This window comes from Eptesicus fuscus, chromosome 6 (assembly GCF_027574615.1).
Source record: "Eptesicus fuscus isolate TK198812 chromosome 6, DD_ASM_mEF_20220401, whole genome shotgun sequence".
NCBI classification, from domain to species: Eukaryota; Metazoa; Chordata; class Mammalia; order Chiroptera; family Vespertilionidae; genus Eptesicus; species Eptesicus fuscus.
Window position 1 is genome coordinate 46,803,008 of NC_072478.1, and position 17,584 is coordinate 46,820,591.

Sequence of the window (17,584 nt, forward strand, 5' to 3'; positions counted from 1 at the left end):
GCCATAGGGTATTTACTCCCTAATTTTTACATCCCTCAATTGGGCAGCAGATCCTCCAGCACAGCTGTTTCAGGCCCCAGACTTTGAGTCACTTTAACCCACAGAGTTTTCTCAGCTGGCAATCCAAACATCATAGGACAGAGACAAACCATCATCATTGGGCTCTCCCTCTCAATCCATGAGCATAAAATCCATGTTGTTTTATTCTACCAGATTTTGGGAGGCTTGTTAAACAACAGTAACATAACTATAACACCTATTTATTTAATAACTAGAGGCCCGGTGCATGAATTCATGCACGGGTGGGGTCTGGCTGGCCCACCCCTATCAGGCTGATAACGTGATCAGGTCGGGCTGGCCAGGGGGAGGGGCCTCAGGCGGTTGGCAGGCCCGTCTCACTCCCAAGTCGAACTCCCGGTCAAGGGGACAATTTGCATATTAGCCTTTTATTATATAGGATTCCATTTTCTTGGCTTAACACTAAAATAAAAACAAAACCAAAATTGTTCACTTTTTTCCATTCTAATTCCTTCACTCATGTCATAGCTTCTCTGCCTGCCTTCTCTTGCCTTGTAGCTTCTCCAAGAATAGGACACGTTTATTGTCCTCTCATTTGCTCCTCAAATGTAGCCCACCTGAAACTGTGTCTGCCTCAGACATCAATGACTGAAGCCAATAGACACAACTAAGACTTGTTCCACTTGTTCTTTATGTTGTATTACACTCTCTTGACCATCCTATCCTCCTGGAATCTTCTTTTCCTTTGACATCACTAACTCTACACTATAGGCTTTTCTCTTTCCTTACTGGCTGTTCCTCAGTTTTCTCCCCCAGGATCAAATATCTCCATCAACCTCTTATGTGTTTTTCTCCCTATGATCCTGTTATATAATTGGGTCAGAGATGGCACCTGTGTAGTAGCCTAAAATGGTCCCCATATTCTTTACTTCTTCACAGCAGGCTAGGGTTATTAGCCCAAATCCAGACAGCACCAAACTCAAATTCTCACACATCTAATTGCTTTAAATGTAGTCCAAACAAATATATGTTTAGCCTGCCTACTTCCATACCCAGAGGTAAGACAAACCCTGTAGCCATAAAGACACCAATCTACTGCTGCCCTTTGGAGCTCTCTGAGCCAAATCTACCCACCTTGCTGACCTAGATTCCTAGGCCTCCTCTCTATTTTCCCCTTTCTCCCCCATGAGTTCCCTTGTCCTATCCCCCTTCTGGGTGGTAACCCCACACTGTAGTCTCTGGAAGGTCTTTTGCCTGGAGAGACTTTCCCTGTCATGCAACCCTATCCAAGACCATCTAAATAAAGCTGTGTGTTACTGCCTTTTGTGGTCTTGCCCCTTCTTTGATTGACCTTAATTGCCCAAATTTACTGGAGATTTCATTCTTAATATTCTCCTTCCCCCCACCCCCATTCTTAATGTCTACTAGTAATCACACCCTCTGCCATCAATTACATGCTTGTATGCTCCTAACCCTAATTCTCAATCTAAAGTACAGATCTCCTCCCGTTTCCTTGGAAATGTGTTTCTCAGCTAGTGGACTGGATCATAGTCACTGTCATGATCTGTATCCCACAAGCCCCAATCTTAGAATTGTCCCCAGCATTTCCCTCTCTCACTCTCAAATTCAATTGGGTGCAGCTTCCCATTCATTTTACTCCTTTAATATCTCTCAATTGTGTTCTTTCACACCCATCAAGCTCTACTTATTTCTCTACTAAATGATCTCTCTACCACTAACTGCTTTCACAGCAATCCAGTTATATCCTTTTCCAGCTTATAACATCTAGTTGCTCTCCAGATCCTTCCTTCCAGTGCAATTCAATGTCCCTTTTCACCAATATTTTCAGTATCATCCTCTGCCACTTCCCACACATTTCAGGCACACTGAAATGAACTATGTGCACTTCTCGGATGTTACACTCTCACATTCAAGCCATTTTCGCACTTTCACTTGCCCACCCCCTCCATTTGCTGATTTAACTCTCACCAATTCCTTAAAATTTAGCTCAAGTATCTTCTTAACTATGAAACCTTCTTTTATATCTTGTCATCTACTCAAAAACCCCATAAGCTGAGTTTGTCTTATTTTTATTCCTACAGCACTCTAAGAATATTTCTAACACATAATTTATCACACCATATTGCAATTTATTATTTATTTACAGAGACCTACAACTACACTGTGGTCCCTGGAAGGCAGTAGCTGCTATTTTCACCCTTTAAAACGTAAAGCCTAGAATAATGTTGGGCATATCATAAAATACTGGAAAAGTGTTGTTGAAGGATTTAAGAACAAGAAATAAGGTAGGATTACATAAATTATGATCATCACAAGTCAAGACCAGTTGTTCATCTCAAACATTTAAAAAATGTCTTTGGCATTTTAGCTATGGTGGATTATTGCTATTATATATACACATAATGCTGTATACATGTATACATTTTATACACATATAGGCTTACTACTATATTTTTCTTGTGATGATTCTTCTTATATTTTTGGATTTTCTAATGTGTTGATTTTGCTTTCCCTATTAGGTTTAAGCTCAAATAATAGACCCTACTGCCTTTGAAAATATAAATATCTATTAAAGAAAATGTTTCTACCTGCTGAATAATACACTTTTAAATGTATTCTACCTGCTGAATAATATACTTTTAAAGCTGAATTACCTGTGAGAATAATAAGAGTAAGAACATGGAAACAGATGTACTTTTGAAGAGCATATTATTCAACCCTCTCAACTTTTAATTCTGGGCTTATGCTTTGAACAGTTCTCTAAATATTCTTTTTAAAGACTATTCAAAACAATATACCAAAACAAAAATAAAAATAAATAAACTTTCCCTTTCATTTCCACTTAAATAAAGTAAAGCTATAATTAGATTTACAACTAGCTTTTTAAAAAATTAACCATGAAAAATTAGCTGGGATATAAAATTTTATTTAAAAAAAAAAACAACACCAATATTGGGGCTATACTTCCCAACAATACTACTTTTTGTTAGGAGTTTTGATTCACAAAAGAAAATATACAGCCTAAATGTGGATTTACATGATAGAATGTTATTTTTCCAAGGGAACCCATGTTCTCTTTTTCTATATATTTTGGACTGAAATTTTAAAAATAATATAACTAGCTAAAGAATGATTTGTTGATCTGTAAGATACCCACAACTTTTAAAGGAAGGAACCAAATATTATATAGTTATAGCTGTAGGTAAAAGAGTGTGCTAGTATTAATTGAAAAAAACAATATTTTTTTTCTTCTTTTTCCTAATATGAAGGGAAGACAAACAATTTTATGACTATTAAATTTTTCTGAAGATTGAAAAAGGTTATTTTCCACACATATGCCTGTAATGCATGCTTGTTAATGGCATGAAGTCATGGATATTCATTGCTCAAAGGAGGCTCCAGATCTGCTAGTGAAAACATTTCATTTTTAGGCCAAGAAAGTGAAACTTAAAAACATCAGGTTCTGGATTAAAGCCACATCATTAATTTGCAATAACATCTAGCTGCAATTCAGATGTTTTGACAAGTGTCCCTTATACAAATATGAATGTGATTGTATAACTATATATATATAATCACAAATACATATAATATAACATATACTGTACATAATCCTATATAATAAAAGGCTAATATGCAAATCGACCGAACAGCGGAACAACTGGTTGCTATGATGCACTGACTACCAGGGGGCAGATGCTCAATGCAGGAGCTGACCCTGGTGGTCAGTGAGCTCCCACAGCGGGAGCACTGCTTCGCCAGAAGCTGGGCTCATGGCTGGTGAGCACAGTGGCAGTGGTGGGAGCCTCTCCTGCCTCCATGGCAGCGCTAAGGAGCAGCGAGCCAAGTGGTAAGGAGCAGTGAGCAGGTGGGTGGTAAGGAGTGAGGGGTCCCAGACTGTGAGAGGGATGTGTGACTGCCAGCTTAGGCCCGCTCCCCCAAGCTGGCAGGCAGACAACCCCTGAGGGGTCCCTGATTGCAAGAGGGCACAGGCTGGGCTGAGAGAACCCCCCCCCCTCAGTGCAAGAATTTCATGCACTGAGCCTCTAGTATATAATAAAATATGTGTGTGTGTCACATATTTGTGTATATATTTTTTAGATGGAAAACTATAAAAAAGAACTGCACATTCTCTCTGGAAATCAGTCACTCCTTTATATTTAATGATGTAATCATTAGTGCATCAAAAGGAAAGATAAAGTTTTGCTTAAGCAGCACAGTGTAGTTAGAAGAAAGCAATGAAATGTTTATAGTGCTCCCTGAGGACCTCAAAACTATCATTAAATTACCTGGGAAAAGGACTCTATGCATGTAAATAATTTGGGTTTGCTTTATCATTTTTTAAAAAAATAGCTTTTGTTCCTTAAAAATATTGTATTTACTTCACAATTATAAGTTAGTTCATTGTTTTAAGCTTTATATAGTGATTATATGACAAAGTATTACTAATCCAAAGATATCAATGAAGCAATGAGCATCATAAAATATTTTTGATAACATGCAGAAATGGCTCTTTATACATCTTTTAAGAATTAAGGATTTAACTTTACCATGATAGAAAAGTGGATAAGGAAATGTTACTCTTACTGAATATAAAAAGATTATCACAGGAAAAAATGCATAAAATATCATCATACTATTTTCTCTACTTTATTTACCCCTACTATCCTGTAACTAATAAGATCATATATCATTTGAGATTATAACTAAACACTTAGTAACCATCCTTCACAAATGGTAGCTGTTATTAAAATGCAGCAATAACTTCGACAAAAACAACAGACATGTTATGTTCCTCAGAGAAATGTTATCCAGGCATTGTCTGGAGAATGTTTTATTATTCAATAATTTGTCTTAGGAGTCCCCAGTGATTTTAACTTTCACCTTTATAGATAAGCTGCCTTTCATAACTGATATAAAACCACTACTACAGGGAAACAGCCAGTTTAATTTTGTAACACACATAAAATCCAACTTAATTTCCCAAATGAGTATTTTATAATTAGAGAATAGGAAAAACACTGACGAGGTGGACATTGCTATTTCTGTTTTCGGTAGCACTCTCCCTGCTTGAATGTTACTCCATAAAACAGGAGCAAAGGATTATGTTCTCCAAAAACTGATGATGATCAGTCTTGAATCCTTCCTGGAAAATTGGAAGATAAAAAAATATATATCTTCATATCTTCCTCTTTATGTAGCATGCTGTTGGAATTTTAAAATTGACAATTTTTTCTTCCCCCAAGAGGACGCTTAATAATAATTTGTTTACTCATTGTATATTGAATGTAGTTAAAGAAGAAATTCTGACTCCTCTTTTGAGACTTGCATGTGTATGTGATGGGGAGGAAAATGGTGGGTTAATCAAACTCTTCATCTGAATGACAGTTACTTCAACCTAAAGGTTCATATCATTAAAAATACAAGAAAATTTGTGGAAAAGAAAAAATAAAAGTTATCTTTATTTTTAAAATACAAAAGCTTACAGCATAGACAATTTTTTTGGAAAATAGTCACAATGGGTTTCCTTTGAAAGTTGTTATAAAGCCAATGTGTATTTGAAATGGGTATCTATATATATAAAAGGCCAGCGACCAGAATGCTGTAATGACTGGAACACTGTAACGACTGGAATGACTAGTCGCTATGACGCCTATTGCGGCCAGTGAACTGGCCTGAACTGGGGGTGGGGCCAGCTGGCCAGCCTCCCTGCCCCTGATTGGCTTCTCCCACCCCATCAGCCTGCAGCCCCTCCCCCTGCTGGCCCTGCCCCTGATTGTCCCCCCCTACCCCAATAGGGGGCGAGGCCAGCCGGCCAACCTCCTGCAGCCCCTCCCCCAGGCAGGCTCTGCCCCCGATGGGCCCCCACCACCCCAATCACTCCCCACAGTCTGCTCTGCCCCTGATCACCCCCCCACACCAATCAGGGGTGGGGATGGCTGGCCAACCTCCCAAGGCCCCTCCCCTGGCCTCTGACCTGCAATCGCCCCCCCCCCCCCTCCTTCTCCTGACAGGCCCAGCCTGGATCCGCCCCAAATGGGGCAGGACCCCTCTGGTGCATGAATTCATGCACTGGGCCTCTAGTGTATTATAACTGTGCAAGGAAGGAATGGAAGGATGGAAAGTTATGTGACAATGTGTAGTACATTAACTGTTCAGATGTTGGAGTTAAGAAAGTCTAAGAACCAAGCTTTGTTTTCTCACTGATCACCCTTAACACTTTCATCCCTCCCCTCCCCCACTGCAGAATCCCCTGGGCCTGTTCAGGCTGCCTACTGTGTTAACATTGGGGGGGAAATATACTAGTATTCCAGAAACCAAAAGGAAAAGAATGGAACTGGATTTACTTGAAGTATTTAAAAGCTATCTGATATAACAACAACCTATACAGATCACCTGAGTATGCTAAAATTCACCAGAAAAAGAACAGAAGAATTTTTGCCTGCTTCCTGGGTAACAAAGTTTGCTGCCCCCAGGAATTAGGTTTACAAGTCTCATTGCTTCCAAAGGATACAGGCCTCTCCAGTTTACAGTGTCAATCCACAGGGATGCACTCATCAGCAGACACACAATGCTGTGACTGTCGCTAATTGTTTTCCGTTTTAAAGTATACAATAAGAACACCCTTTCTCCGGCAAGCTGTAGTCAAAGACAGCGCTCTCTCTCTCTCTCTCTCTCTCTCTCTCTCTCTCTCTCTCACACACACACACACACACGCACACCTCATGACTAAAAATAAGGCAAACCTGCACAGTACAAATATGGAAACATTGGGGATGGAAATCACATTGAGGAGAAACAGGAGGCCAAGTTTTACTTTCTTCCCCTCTGTCTTTTTAAATTTATGGCAACACTTTTACCCCTTCGTCGTCTTTCTGTCACTGAGTATAATCTTGAAAAGCGTGGGTCCCAGTTCACCCTCACTCGCCAGCTCCACGCCTGCCCACACCCACACTGCTACTCCTGAGGACCGGGGATCACTCCTCGTCCAGTCCCGCTCCGCGCACCCCCCGGACCCCTGGGTGTGCCATCCTCATTCAGGGCAGCCTCCCTACCTAGACGTCTCCCTTCCTCGTTCCAAAAAGGTGCAAGATAGAGCAACGTTCTGTTTTGGTCTTATTTTTCATTTTTCCAAACAAAAAGCAAACCTGGGGCCTTGCAGCTTTTTCTCGGGGAGCCTAAGCTCTGAAGAGACACCACCGCCACCCAGATCAGCTCAAGACTCTTTGGAGTTCACTTCACCCGCCTGGGTCAGAGCGGGCGGAAATCTTCCTGTTCAGCAAGTTAACTTGGAACCAGAGGCCTGGGTGACCGGGTGCCATCCGGGGTGCCTGCAGCTTCTCCCAAACAGCAAGGTAGGGGGTGGGATGCCCCCGCCCTGGCTTGGGGAGAGGCCGGCGCCGAGCAGGCGCCCTGGAGCAGGGTCTTGGGGTAGGGGGGGGGGGGGTCGCCGGAACAGTCACGTGTTCCCGAGGCACCTCTTTACCCCCCTCCCGCCCCCCCCCCCCCCGCGCTCCCCGCTCCCTCCTCCTCCCCGCACCTCCAGGTCTCCTCCAGCCGCCGCCGCGCCCGCGCTCAGGAGCCACCGCGGTCTGCTGAGTTCCCGGGAGGCGAGGCGCCCACAGCGGCCGGGGCACCCCGAGGTACGGCTTCAGCCCCTCCCGCAGCCCCTTCCGCGGGGGGTTCCTGCAGGGAAGGGCGAGTCCCGCGGGGCTCCGGGAGCTGCTCCCGATCCCCGGTCCTAGGGCGACGTCTGGGCTCCTTGGAAGGCGGGGTGGGGAAGCCCCAGGCGGCGGAGCGGGGGCAGCCGGCGTTTGGGTGGCGGAGCAGGTGCTTGCAGGGCGTGAAAGGGGAGCGGGGCGGGGAGCAGGACGGGGCAGAATTCTTTCGTGCGGGGCAGGTACTCACCCGCGTGGGAAAGGCACGAGCCATACCCGGGAGGAGCGCGCGTGGGATCCGTGCGGGAGCCGGGGCGGGGGCATCGGGGAGGACAAAGCTCTCGCCCTGGCGCGGCGAGCCGGGTGCTGCCCCATTAGCGTCCCCGGTGGGAACGGTCTCCTCGGCCGGGGTCCAGCCTGAGCCCGGCTCGGGCGAGGTCCGCGGTGCCATCCACCCCGCACGGCTCGGGGCGTCCGGCCGCCGCGCCTCGCGAAGCTGGCCCGCCACCCGGAGGCAGCTGCGCCCCCAGGTTTGCGCTCCTGTTTGCAAGGTGGCCTCCTGGGACAAATGCCATCCTTAACATCCATCCATACACCTCGAAGGACAGATACAGGGCATTTTTATCCCCAAATTTACCGACCCGTAGTTTATCATTGAAAGAAACGGAACCATTCATTCATCCTGTTGGAGCGAAGCCAGGAGACTTTGCCTTAGACCAGGGAGATAGCCTGGAGCACTCTTAGGCAGGGCTGTGCAGCCCGAATGCATTTTAAATTTTACATTTCTCAAGGGAAGGGGAACTCTGCTGTTGGAATTGAGGGGAGAGGGTGGCGCGTGCCTGCCTGTTTGTCAGTGGAGCAGCAAGCAGAGCTGAATTTATCCTCCCAGTTCAAGTTTTTGCCAGATTGTGGCTTTAAAAAATAAATCGTGGGAAGATTTGAGAACCCGGAATCTCGCCTTTTGTTTCAGGATCACAGCAAAATAAGCAAGAGCCGATATTTTATCCTTGTTAGAGGGGAAATTCACATTTACTTTATTCTTTTGTGTGAATGGCACCCATTGTGAGAAGAAAGATTTGCATTTTCATTAGGCAGGAAGTTATCCTAATAAGCATTATTTAAATATACAAGCTAAGCCTCTTACTATCCTTGGAGCTCCCTGCAGTTCCTCCTATTATTCTTTCTGAGAACTATCTACTTAACATACTTAAAGTCTACTCAGAAGATTTCATTTGTCTTGTTGACAGATATAGGTCTATTTTTTTTTAAATTTAAAAATTACAGTAAGTCTTTCCAAAGACGCTGCTTTTTTTTTTTTTTTAATTGCCACAATTTGATAAAGAATTTGTTTTTTTTCCACAATTTACTCAGGTGATTCAGGTTTGATGTTCAGCCTGGTAATTCAGGTGGTGGGAGATAAAATTAGATGTAAAAGAGAAGAACAGTATCTCTTTATTTACACATTATTTAGCCACCATACTGATTTCGCACAGTCAATATCAGATTTCTTTTCAAATGATATTTCATTTTGAAAACATTCTCTCTTTGGTTATATTTCACATTTCCTCTAGGAATCTTTCATTATGCATAAAATATGTATGTAGTATAAAACTGTACCACATTCATTCTAACACTTGTTGAAACCAGAGAATTATTCCACAGATTGGCATTTCCATTATAAGTTTGCTTATTGCGCTTTTCAGGAAAAGGGAAGCGAAGCGGTAAGTTTAAGGAAAGAAATTCTTTGTGCTTTTTTTTTTTCCTTTCATTTTAAAGTGGTTATGTGGTAGGCCGTTAGACAGACATGCTTAGGAAAAGGACCAGAGGTCAGGTACAGAAAGTCACCAGGGCGGAAAACCCCTGGTGCGTTGCAACTGGGAAAACAGGGACCTCCTCAGGGGAACCTTTCCTCCCCTAGATGACGGCTGGCCCATCTGTCCCTCTCCAGACCACTCCTCCCCTGGCTTGTTGCTAGTCATTCAGGTTAGACACCCCCGACCCCCGAGGTGGGGGGGGTGAACTAGGGGGCCAGAGAATAGCCCTTAAGTACTAAGCCCCCAGGACAATGAGGCTCTTATTCACATCAAATATATCTAGGCCTCAGTTGTGTTTCAGTTCCTGGCCCAGAAAAGCAGCAAAACCAGACAAGTGACACTAGGGCTGACCTCAGAAGCCCGTGCATTGATTAATGACCACCCGCCCCCCCCCTGCCCTGGCGCCTACCAGTCAGTGGAGAGTGATCCTGAAAGGACACACCTAGAAAGCTAATGAGTAACCTATTGAGACCCTCCCCTGGGACCGCCCCTAAAATCTCCACCCTTAAAAGCCATTAGGACAGAGGACCCAGCACTCTCCCTCCAGGGGGTAGGCCCTCACCTTTCCCCTCTCCTCTTTCTCTATATCTTTACCCTTCTCTCTCCCAAAGCTCCAAGGGCCCCTCTTTTGCCTCTGGAACTTGTTTCCTGAGCCCATTTCTTCTACAGCTCACTTCTACCTCTGTGACCTTTTAAAGGAATGTTCTCTCATAGTTTGAGTCTTGGCTCTGAATTCTTTCCTAGCCAGAACCCAAGTACGAAGGTTGCCGAACCCAGGTTAGATCTGACCCCACCCGTCTTACACCTGGTGCCATTCTTGCTGCCAACAGTTCCTCTCCTCTACCTTAGATTTTCCATTTTCCTAATGTTTAAAATATCCCCTGGCGGTAATGAGGCACTTTTAAAGAAACTGCTTAGCATCCCCCATCCCCCCATTTTCAATATCCATCATTTAGTTGTGAGAAGTCCTTCATTGGAGCAAAGATCCACAGAATGCTCATTTAGTGCAGAGCATATCAGGTGTTTTGTGTGTGTATGTTTGTGTGTAGGTGGCGTGGGGTTAGAGAAAGAGCAGGAGAAGATAGTTTACATAGATAGTCACACCAAAACAAAATGAGTTAATGAATGTTGGGAGACATATAAACATAAGAAAAAATGATAATTTACTAATCTATCAATAGGTAAGTATCCATTATATTTGGGAACAGTGCAAGTGGCCATGCGTAGTGAAAACAGTAGGTCACTGGCAGTCAGGAGAGTGTCATTCATTCATTCATCAATCATCTATTTAGGGCCCTTTATATCTCAGACACTTATAACTGCAATTACTCACTGTGTAAACTTTAATTGATCCCTCATCGAATATTCCTCAAATAGTACCTTATATTAGTTGTTTTTATGCCACCAGAGCCTAGGAGAGCACATGGCATATTAGTTGTTCAATAAATGCTAGTTGAATGAATAAAGAAAGGAACAACTAATCTTTCTTAGCTATTCATTAACGAAAGGGACCTCCTCTTTAAATTATATATAGATTAGTGCCTTTTAGGGAGGGGAAAAATGTGTTACCCTCAGTTTTTCCTATGTTCATTAAATCCTTAGGATGGCATTTCCTTCATCTGCTTACTAAAAAAAAGCTGTAATTTCCTAATTTAATGAATTCAATATTTTATGTGAATATATTTAAAATAGAAAAGGTTTAGGGACAAACTGTATAATTTGATGTACTTCTTTTTCATTTAAATAAAAACATGTTGTAAATATGTTTTGCTAATTTTGTTTTATGTTGCTTATGTGATAGCCTTTATCAATCAAGATATCTAATTTAAATTTTTAAAGTGTTAACCTATCACATTTGTCCATGTAGGTGTCTTCTCATTTCATTTTGGGACCATTTGAAAACTTGTCTAATTACACACACACACACACACACACACACACACACTCACACACACACAGAATCACACTCTAACCTGAATTTGCCCATATTCCTAGGATGATTCATTTCTGATATTTTAAAGCTGGGGAAATGAAACTATTCTAAAATGATTAGTAACACATTTTTACTTAGCATCCTCTATGTACGACATACTCTATTAAGCATCATTACTATCCAGGTAGCTGCAGGGAGGCCATAGTATAGTAATGTGATGAATAAGATGATTCAGTAGGCCTTACGAGCCACTTTTAAACCAGTTATACTTTCTCACTTGAGGTAATATCAATGTAAATTACTGGTTAGCATCTAAGAATAAATGAGTAAAATCCTGGGTTTTTTAATTAATTTATCTTTAAAGGGATGTAATTAGCTACCAGAGAGTAATTCAGTGAACATAGAATCGGTTGTAGATGTGAAAAACTTAGTTTCAATATTTCTCATAGCACAATGGTGCCTATTTGAAACTTGCAAGTAAAACCAAAGTTAAAGTTATTTATAATGAATGTATATACACAATAGGATTTCCTGTTTGGAAATGTATTGGACCAAGACCTCTAAGTTGAAGATAATAGTGCTTACTGTTATTTTAAATTTCTATGTATCTTTGTAGTTTTAATTGTAATTATCTAACTTAGATCTGGCAATAAGTAGATAAATATATATTGCTTTCTAAGACACATATATATCAGGGTCTCTATAATAATGTATATTCATCAGAATGAACTATTGTTGTCTTGAGTGGGAAATTTTTATTAAATAATGAGTGCTTACTTTTTTAAAATGGAGGAGGAGTTCCTTTTACCTTCATTGTTATATTACGGTATATGCAGTTTTGTGCTTCATCAGGAAGTACTGTCAAATCTAGTATACAACAGTAAATAAGTAATACCATTGTGATATTAATAATATAATCTTCTTATTTTCCTTTCAAATGAAAAACTCATGAGGTGTTATGTTTTTACAACTTCTACATTTGACTTTATAATGTTTTCCTTAAACAATATGAACTTATTGAATCTCTTTAAAGCTACAATCTATTTTCAATTTCTAACAGGCAAATTTTGTTTTAAAAGCACCAGCAGCACAGCTGGTCAGTAGCTGTGTTAATTCATGAGAATCTGGCGTATCTCAAGGACTGAGAATTGATCATGGGATGTTTTTGCCCTCCAGCATTGTGCTCACATAGTCAGCAGTACAACTTGATAAACATTTATCGAGTTTCTACTGTATACACATAGGTACAGAGATAGTGTTTCTGCACTTGAGAAGCTTTAATTTTAACAATTTACGAACTAGACCATATTTAGGATGCTAGGTTTTTGTTTGAATTTTGTATTTTCCCATAAATATTTATTTAACATTTGCATTGGTGAAGTTAGTTGTGCCATGTATTATGGTAGATACCTAGGTAAGGGACAGTTTCTGCTTTTCTGTTGCTTAAAAATAAATAAGGTAGATGGTTTGCATTATAATTGCAATGCAAACCAAATTGTGACATGTAGCATCAGGCAATTATAAACGGAGCATTATGTGGGTTGAAAAGAGGAGCTCATATTCAATTGAGTAGACCAAGGAATACTCTAGGATAGGTCTCTCTTAAGTGTGATCTTCATTCAAGCAGGAAAGGAAGGAATGTTTAAGACAAATTACATGACTACACCGTGTATTAGGTACCTTGATTGGAGAAGAATATTACTGAGCTACTGCAAATTGAGTATCTGAAGTTCTTATCTACATTTGCCTTTTCCTTGCCTTACATTACTTCCTACATTAATTTAAAAAACCAAGTTTGTTATTTTGACACAAGTTAATATCCCATAGAAGTGACTATAGACTTAAACTTACTGTAATTGTTACTGGCTGATACTTGCACCGCACTTGGAACCAATTAAAGACCTCACTAAACATTCTTAAGAGGTTAATAAGATAATGGGAGCAAATTGTAACATTTACTTTTCCTCTCAGTGGATTAATTTATAGCTGTCATGTAATTTTTTTCAAGTTGCTAACTAATGTCTTTTTATTCCAAGCAGGACTGTACTATGGATTTAGAGCTCCAGGATTATTACAACCAGACACTTGCCACAGAGAACAATACTGCTGCCCCTCGGAATTCCGATTTCCCAGTCTGGGATGACTATAAAAGCAGTGTAGATGACTTCCAGTATTTTCTGATTGGACTCTATACACTTGTAAGTCTTCTTGGTTTCATGGGGAATCTGCTTATTTTAATGGCTCTCATGAGAAAGCGTAATCAGAATACTACAGTAAACTTCCTCATAGGGAATCTGGCCTTCTCTGATATCTTGATTGTGCTGTTCTGCTCACCTTTCACACTGACCTCTGTCTTGCTGGATCAGTGGATGTTTGGCAAAGTCATGTGTCATATTATGCCTTTCCTTCAATGTGTGTCAGTTCTGGTTTCAACTTTAATTTTAATATCAATTGCCATTGTCAGGTATCATATGATAAAGCACCCTATATCTAATAATCTAACAGCAAACCATGGCTACTTCCTGGTAGCTACTGTCTGGACACTAGGTTTTGCGATTTGTTCTCCCCTTCCAGTGTTTCACAGTCTTGTGGAACTTCAGGAAACTTTTGGCTCATCGTTGCTGAGCAGCAAGTACTTATGTGTTGAATCGTGGCCATCTGACTCATACAGAATTGCTTTTACTATCTCCTTGTTGCTAGTACAATATATTCTGCCCTTAGTTTGTCTAACTATAAGTCATACCAGTGTCTGCAGGAGTATAAGCTGTGGATTGTCCAACAAAGAAATCAAGTTAGAAGAAAATGAGATGATCAACTTAACTCTTCATCCATCCAAAAAGAGTGGACCCCAGGTGAAACTCTCCAGCAGCCATAAATGGAGTTATTCATTCATCAGAAAACACAGAAGAAGATACAGCAAGAAGAAGGTATGTGTGTTACCTGTTCCAGCAAGATCTCCTCAAGACAATTCAAGCACACTTCCAGAAAACTTCGGCTCTGTGAAAAGTCAGCTCTTTTCATCCAATAAGTGCATACCCGGAGTCCCCACCTGCTTTGAGATGAAACCTGAAGAAAACTCAGATGCTCATGACATGAGAGTAAATCGTTCTATCATGAGAATAAAAAAGAGATCTCGCAGTGTTTTCTACAGACTGACCATACTGATACTGGTGTTTGCTGTTAGTTGGATGCCACTGCACCTTTTCCATGTGGTAACTGATTTTAATGATAACCTTATTTCAAATAGGCACTTCAAGTTGGTATATTGTATTTGTCATTTGTTAGGCATGATGTCTTGTTGTCTTAATCCGATTCTATATGGATTTCTTAATAATGGAATCAAAGCTGAGTTGCTGTCCCTTATACACTGTCTTCATATGTCATAATTCTCACTGTTTTACCAAGGAAAGAACAAATGTTAGGATAATCTAAAATGCATTCATGATAACTTTGTGTATATAATAAACAAACTTTATTAATTTATGAATTTAATTTCTGTATGAGTTATGAACTTGAATGTCAGTTCATAGCACACATACGAAAGGCAATTTTGTGTTACAGTACAATGAATTCATTTAGTTGTATAATGTCAGTGTCAGTCCAATCTGTGATTTCATCTTAAAAAGTAGTTATATTACCTTTCTTTTCCCTTTGCCTTATAAACAAGTGCATTGTATTTTTTTGTTTAAAATAAAAGTTGTATTTACCAACTCAGTATTTTTTGTTTCAAATTATATAATTTTTTTTTTCCTGAGGAACATTTAATTAAAAATGTGAGGAATATCTATGACCTTTTGATCTTCATTTCTATTTCATTGGCTCCTTTTTTTTAAAAAAAAATTTTATTGATTTCAGAGAGGAAGAGAGAGAAACATCAATGATGAGAGAGAATCATTGATCAGCTGCCTCCTGCACGCCCCCTCCTGGGGATTGAGCCCACAACCCTGGCATATGCCCTTGACCAGAATCGAACCTGGGACCTTCCAGTCTGAAGGCCGATACTCTATCCACTGAGTCAAACTGGCTAAGGCTATTTCATTGGCTTCTTAAGATGTTTGGTTTGTGAATATACATAAAATGTTTAGTATGCCTAGCAAATCATAAATAAATGACAGATGTATGCCCAAGTCAGGATTACAACTGCAAACATTGGGTACAGTTTTAGAACTCTTATAAGAATGTGTTTATCTCCTATTATTGATGTTTGCTCAAATTGTCAATTTATCTCCATTGTCCTAGTAATACACAATTAATTTACCAAATAGAAATAGGTTTTAAGTTTTTTCTAGACTTATACCACAGCATTAACACTTTCAAGTGAAGATTGATTTTATATACATCTTTTATATTCTAAAATGTGAAGTATAAATGGAACCTGAACTTCCAAATATTGAATACTTTTAAAGAATACTTAGTGTCCACATGGAAAAAAAGTTAATTTTGGGGGGAGCAAGATATAGAATGATTAATATAATTTATGCTGATTCAATACTGAGGTCTCATATACTATCTTACTAAATTGAGGTCAAGCTTTTCAATTGAATTTTTTTTTTGCCAGTTTTGTGGATTTTTTCTCAAGTGACTCCTGAAAATAGTTGAATATTTGCACATATGGCTCACATTGCTGTCTTTAGTTCCTATAACCATTCCCTGCTTTGATTCCTGTTCTTAAGGGAAAACAACAAAACAAACTTAGTTTGCAAGTAATAGGTAAGTCTGATAGTTCTTTAATCAATTGAAAGTCCAACATCTCCATATTGGCTTTCTTTGGCCCCTTCGTCCTTCTGCCCTAGTTGATGTCTCCACAGAGGGAAAGCTGGGAATGGCTGGTCCACTTGGTACCTTCCGCTGGTTCCTGCTGACCTCCAGTCCAGTACAGTAGTCATCCTGCCTGGTCTCCAGGTACATCAGCCTCTGCCTGTGCTGTGTTGGTTATGGTCTGTTCTCAGCAAGTCAGGGCCTGAGAGTCCAGCCCCAGAATGCCCCTCCCCTGCTAATATTCAGATATAATCTCTCACTATGGTCACTGAGTCTCGGCCACATTGTCCATTCTTTCCTAAGCCTGGGGTGTCCTATGGGGGTCTTGCCCCAGCCAAGTCTGGGGATTATTCAAGGAACTTTAAACTCATCAAGAACTCAGCAAGAACTTAGGACATTCTACTCCTCATATAGGTCACCAGGAACTGAGAGAGACAGCATGGCTTTCTTGGTCCAAATACTATAAGCTGCCATATCTGCTGCATGTTCACCTCGTGTTGCTACAAAAGCACTCTGCTTTCCAGACCCTTTCTAGATTTTCTTTTCTTTTTTTTCCAATATAATTTTATTGATTTTTTACAGAGAGGAAGGGAGAGGGATAGAGAGTTAGAAACATGGATGAGAGAGAAACATCAATCAGCTGCCTCTTGCACACCCCCTACTGGGAATGTGCCTGCAACCAAGGTACATGCCCTTGACCGGAATCGAACCTGGGCCCCTTCAGTCCACAGGTTGACGTTCTATCCACTGAGCCAAACTGGTTAGGGCCCTTTCTAGATTTTCAAATATGAGGCCGTGTGCAAGCCTCTGCTTTTAGCTTCCCTCTAATCCATCTGGTGCTACATGAGTGTCAGCCCCAAGTTTTTATATGATGGCAGGTAGGAAAAGTGAAGAAACTTTGGTTCCCGTTTGCTTCACCCTCCCCTCCTCCTTTTTATTTGAAGGCTTTCTGCTTCTCCCTGCCTACTAAGAATGTCCCCTATCTTCATTTTTCTCTGCCCTATGACTTACAGTAAAACCATTACTCAGTTCCTGGTGACCTATATGAGGAGTAGAATGTCCTAAGTTTTGAACATCAAGGTTTGCTTTTGAAAAACAAAGCTTTTGTGATTTAAAACCTTCCCCTTTCAAGGCTTAGATGTAAGACTATTGTCTTTCTCTGACCCAAAACACTGAAGTCTAAGCTGAAGAGCTACCTCTTATATAAAAGCAATGGGTATTTCCACTTTTACTGGGGCAATCAATTGCAAGGTTTAACCTTAGTGGCTAAAGGGGATGGGGAAATCACCAATAAGGGCAAATATAAATACATAGGTATTTTATACTGTTAGAGTAACTTACATGAGCAAACGTACAATAACTCTCAAACCTCACAGATTTTA

General features: G+C 40.7%; 1 protein-coding gene across 1 annotated transcript; it reads left to right on the top strand.

The window, feature by feature from the left end:
* The first annotated feature begins 13,462 nt into the window (after window positions 1-13,462).
* On the top strand, window positions 13,463-14,830 carry NPY5R (neuropeptide Y receptor Y5). Its single transcript, XM_008144387.3, has one exon. The coding sequence runs from the start codon at window positions 13,463-13,465 to the stop codon at window positions 14,828-14,830; it is 1,368 nt and encodes a 455-aa protein (XP_008142609.3).
* Window positions 14,831-17,584: the final 2,754 nt, after the last annotated feature.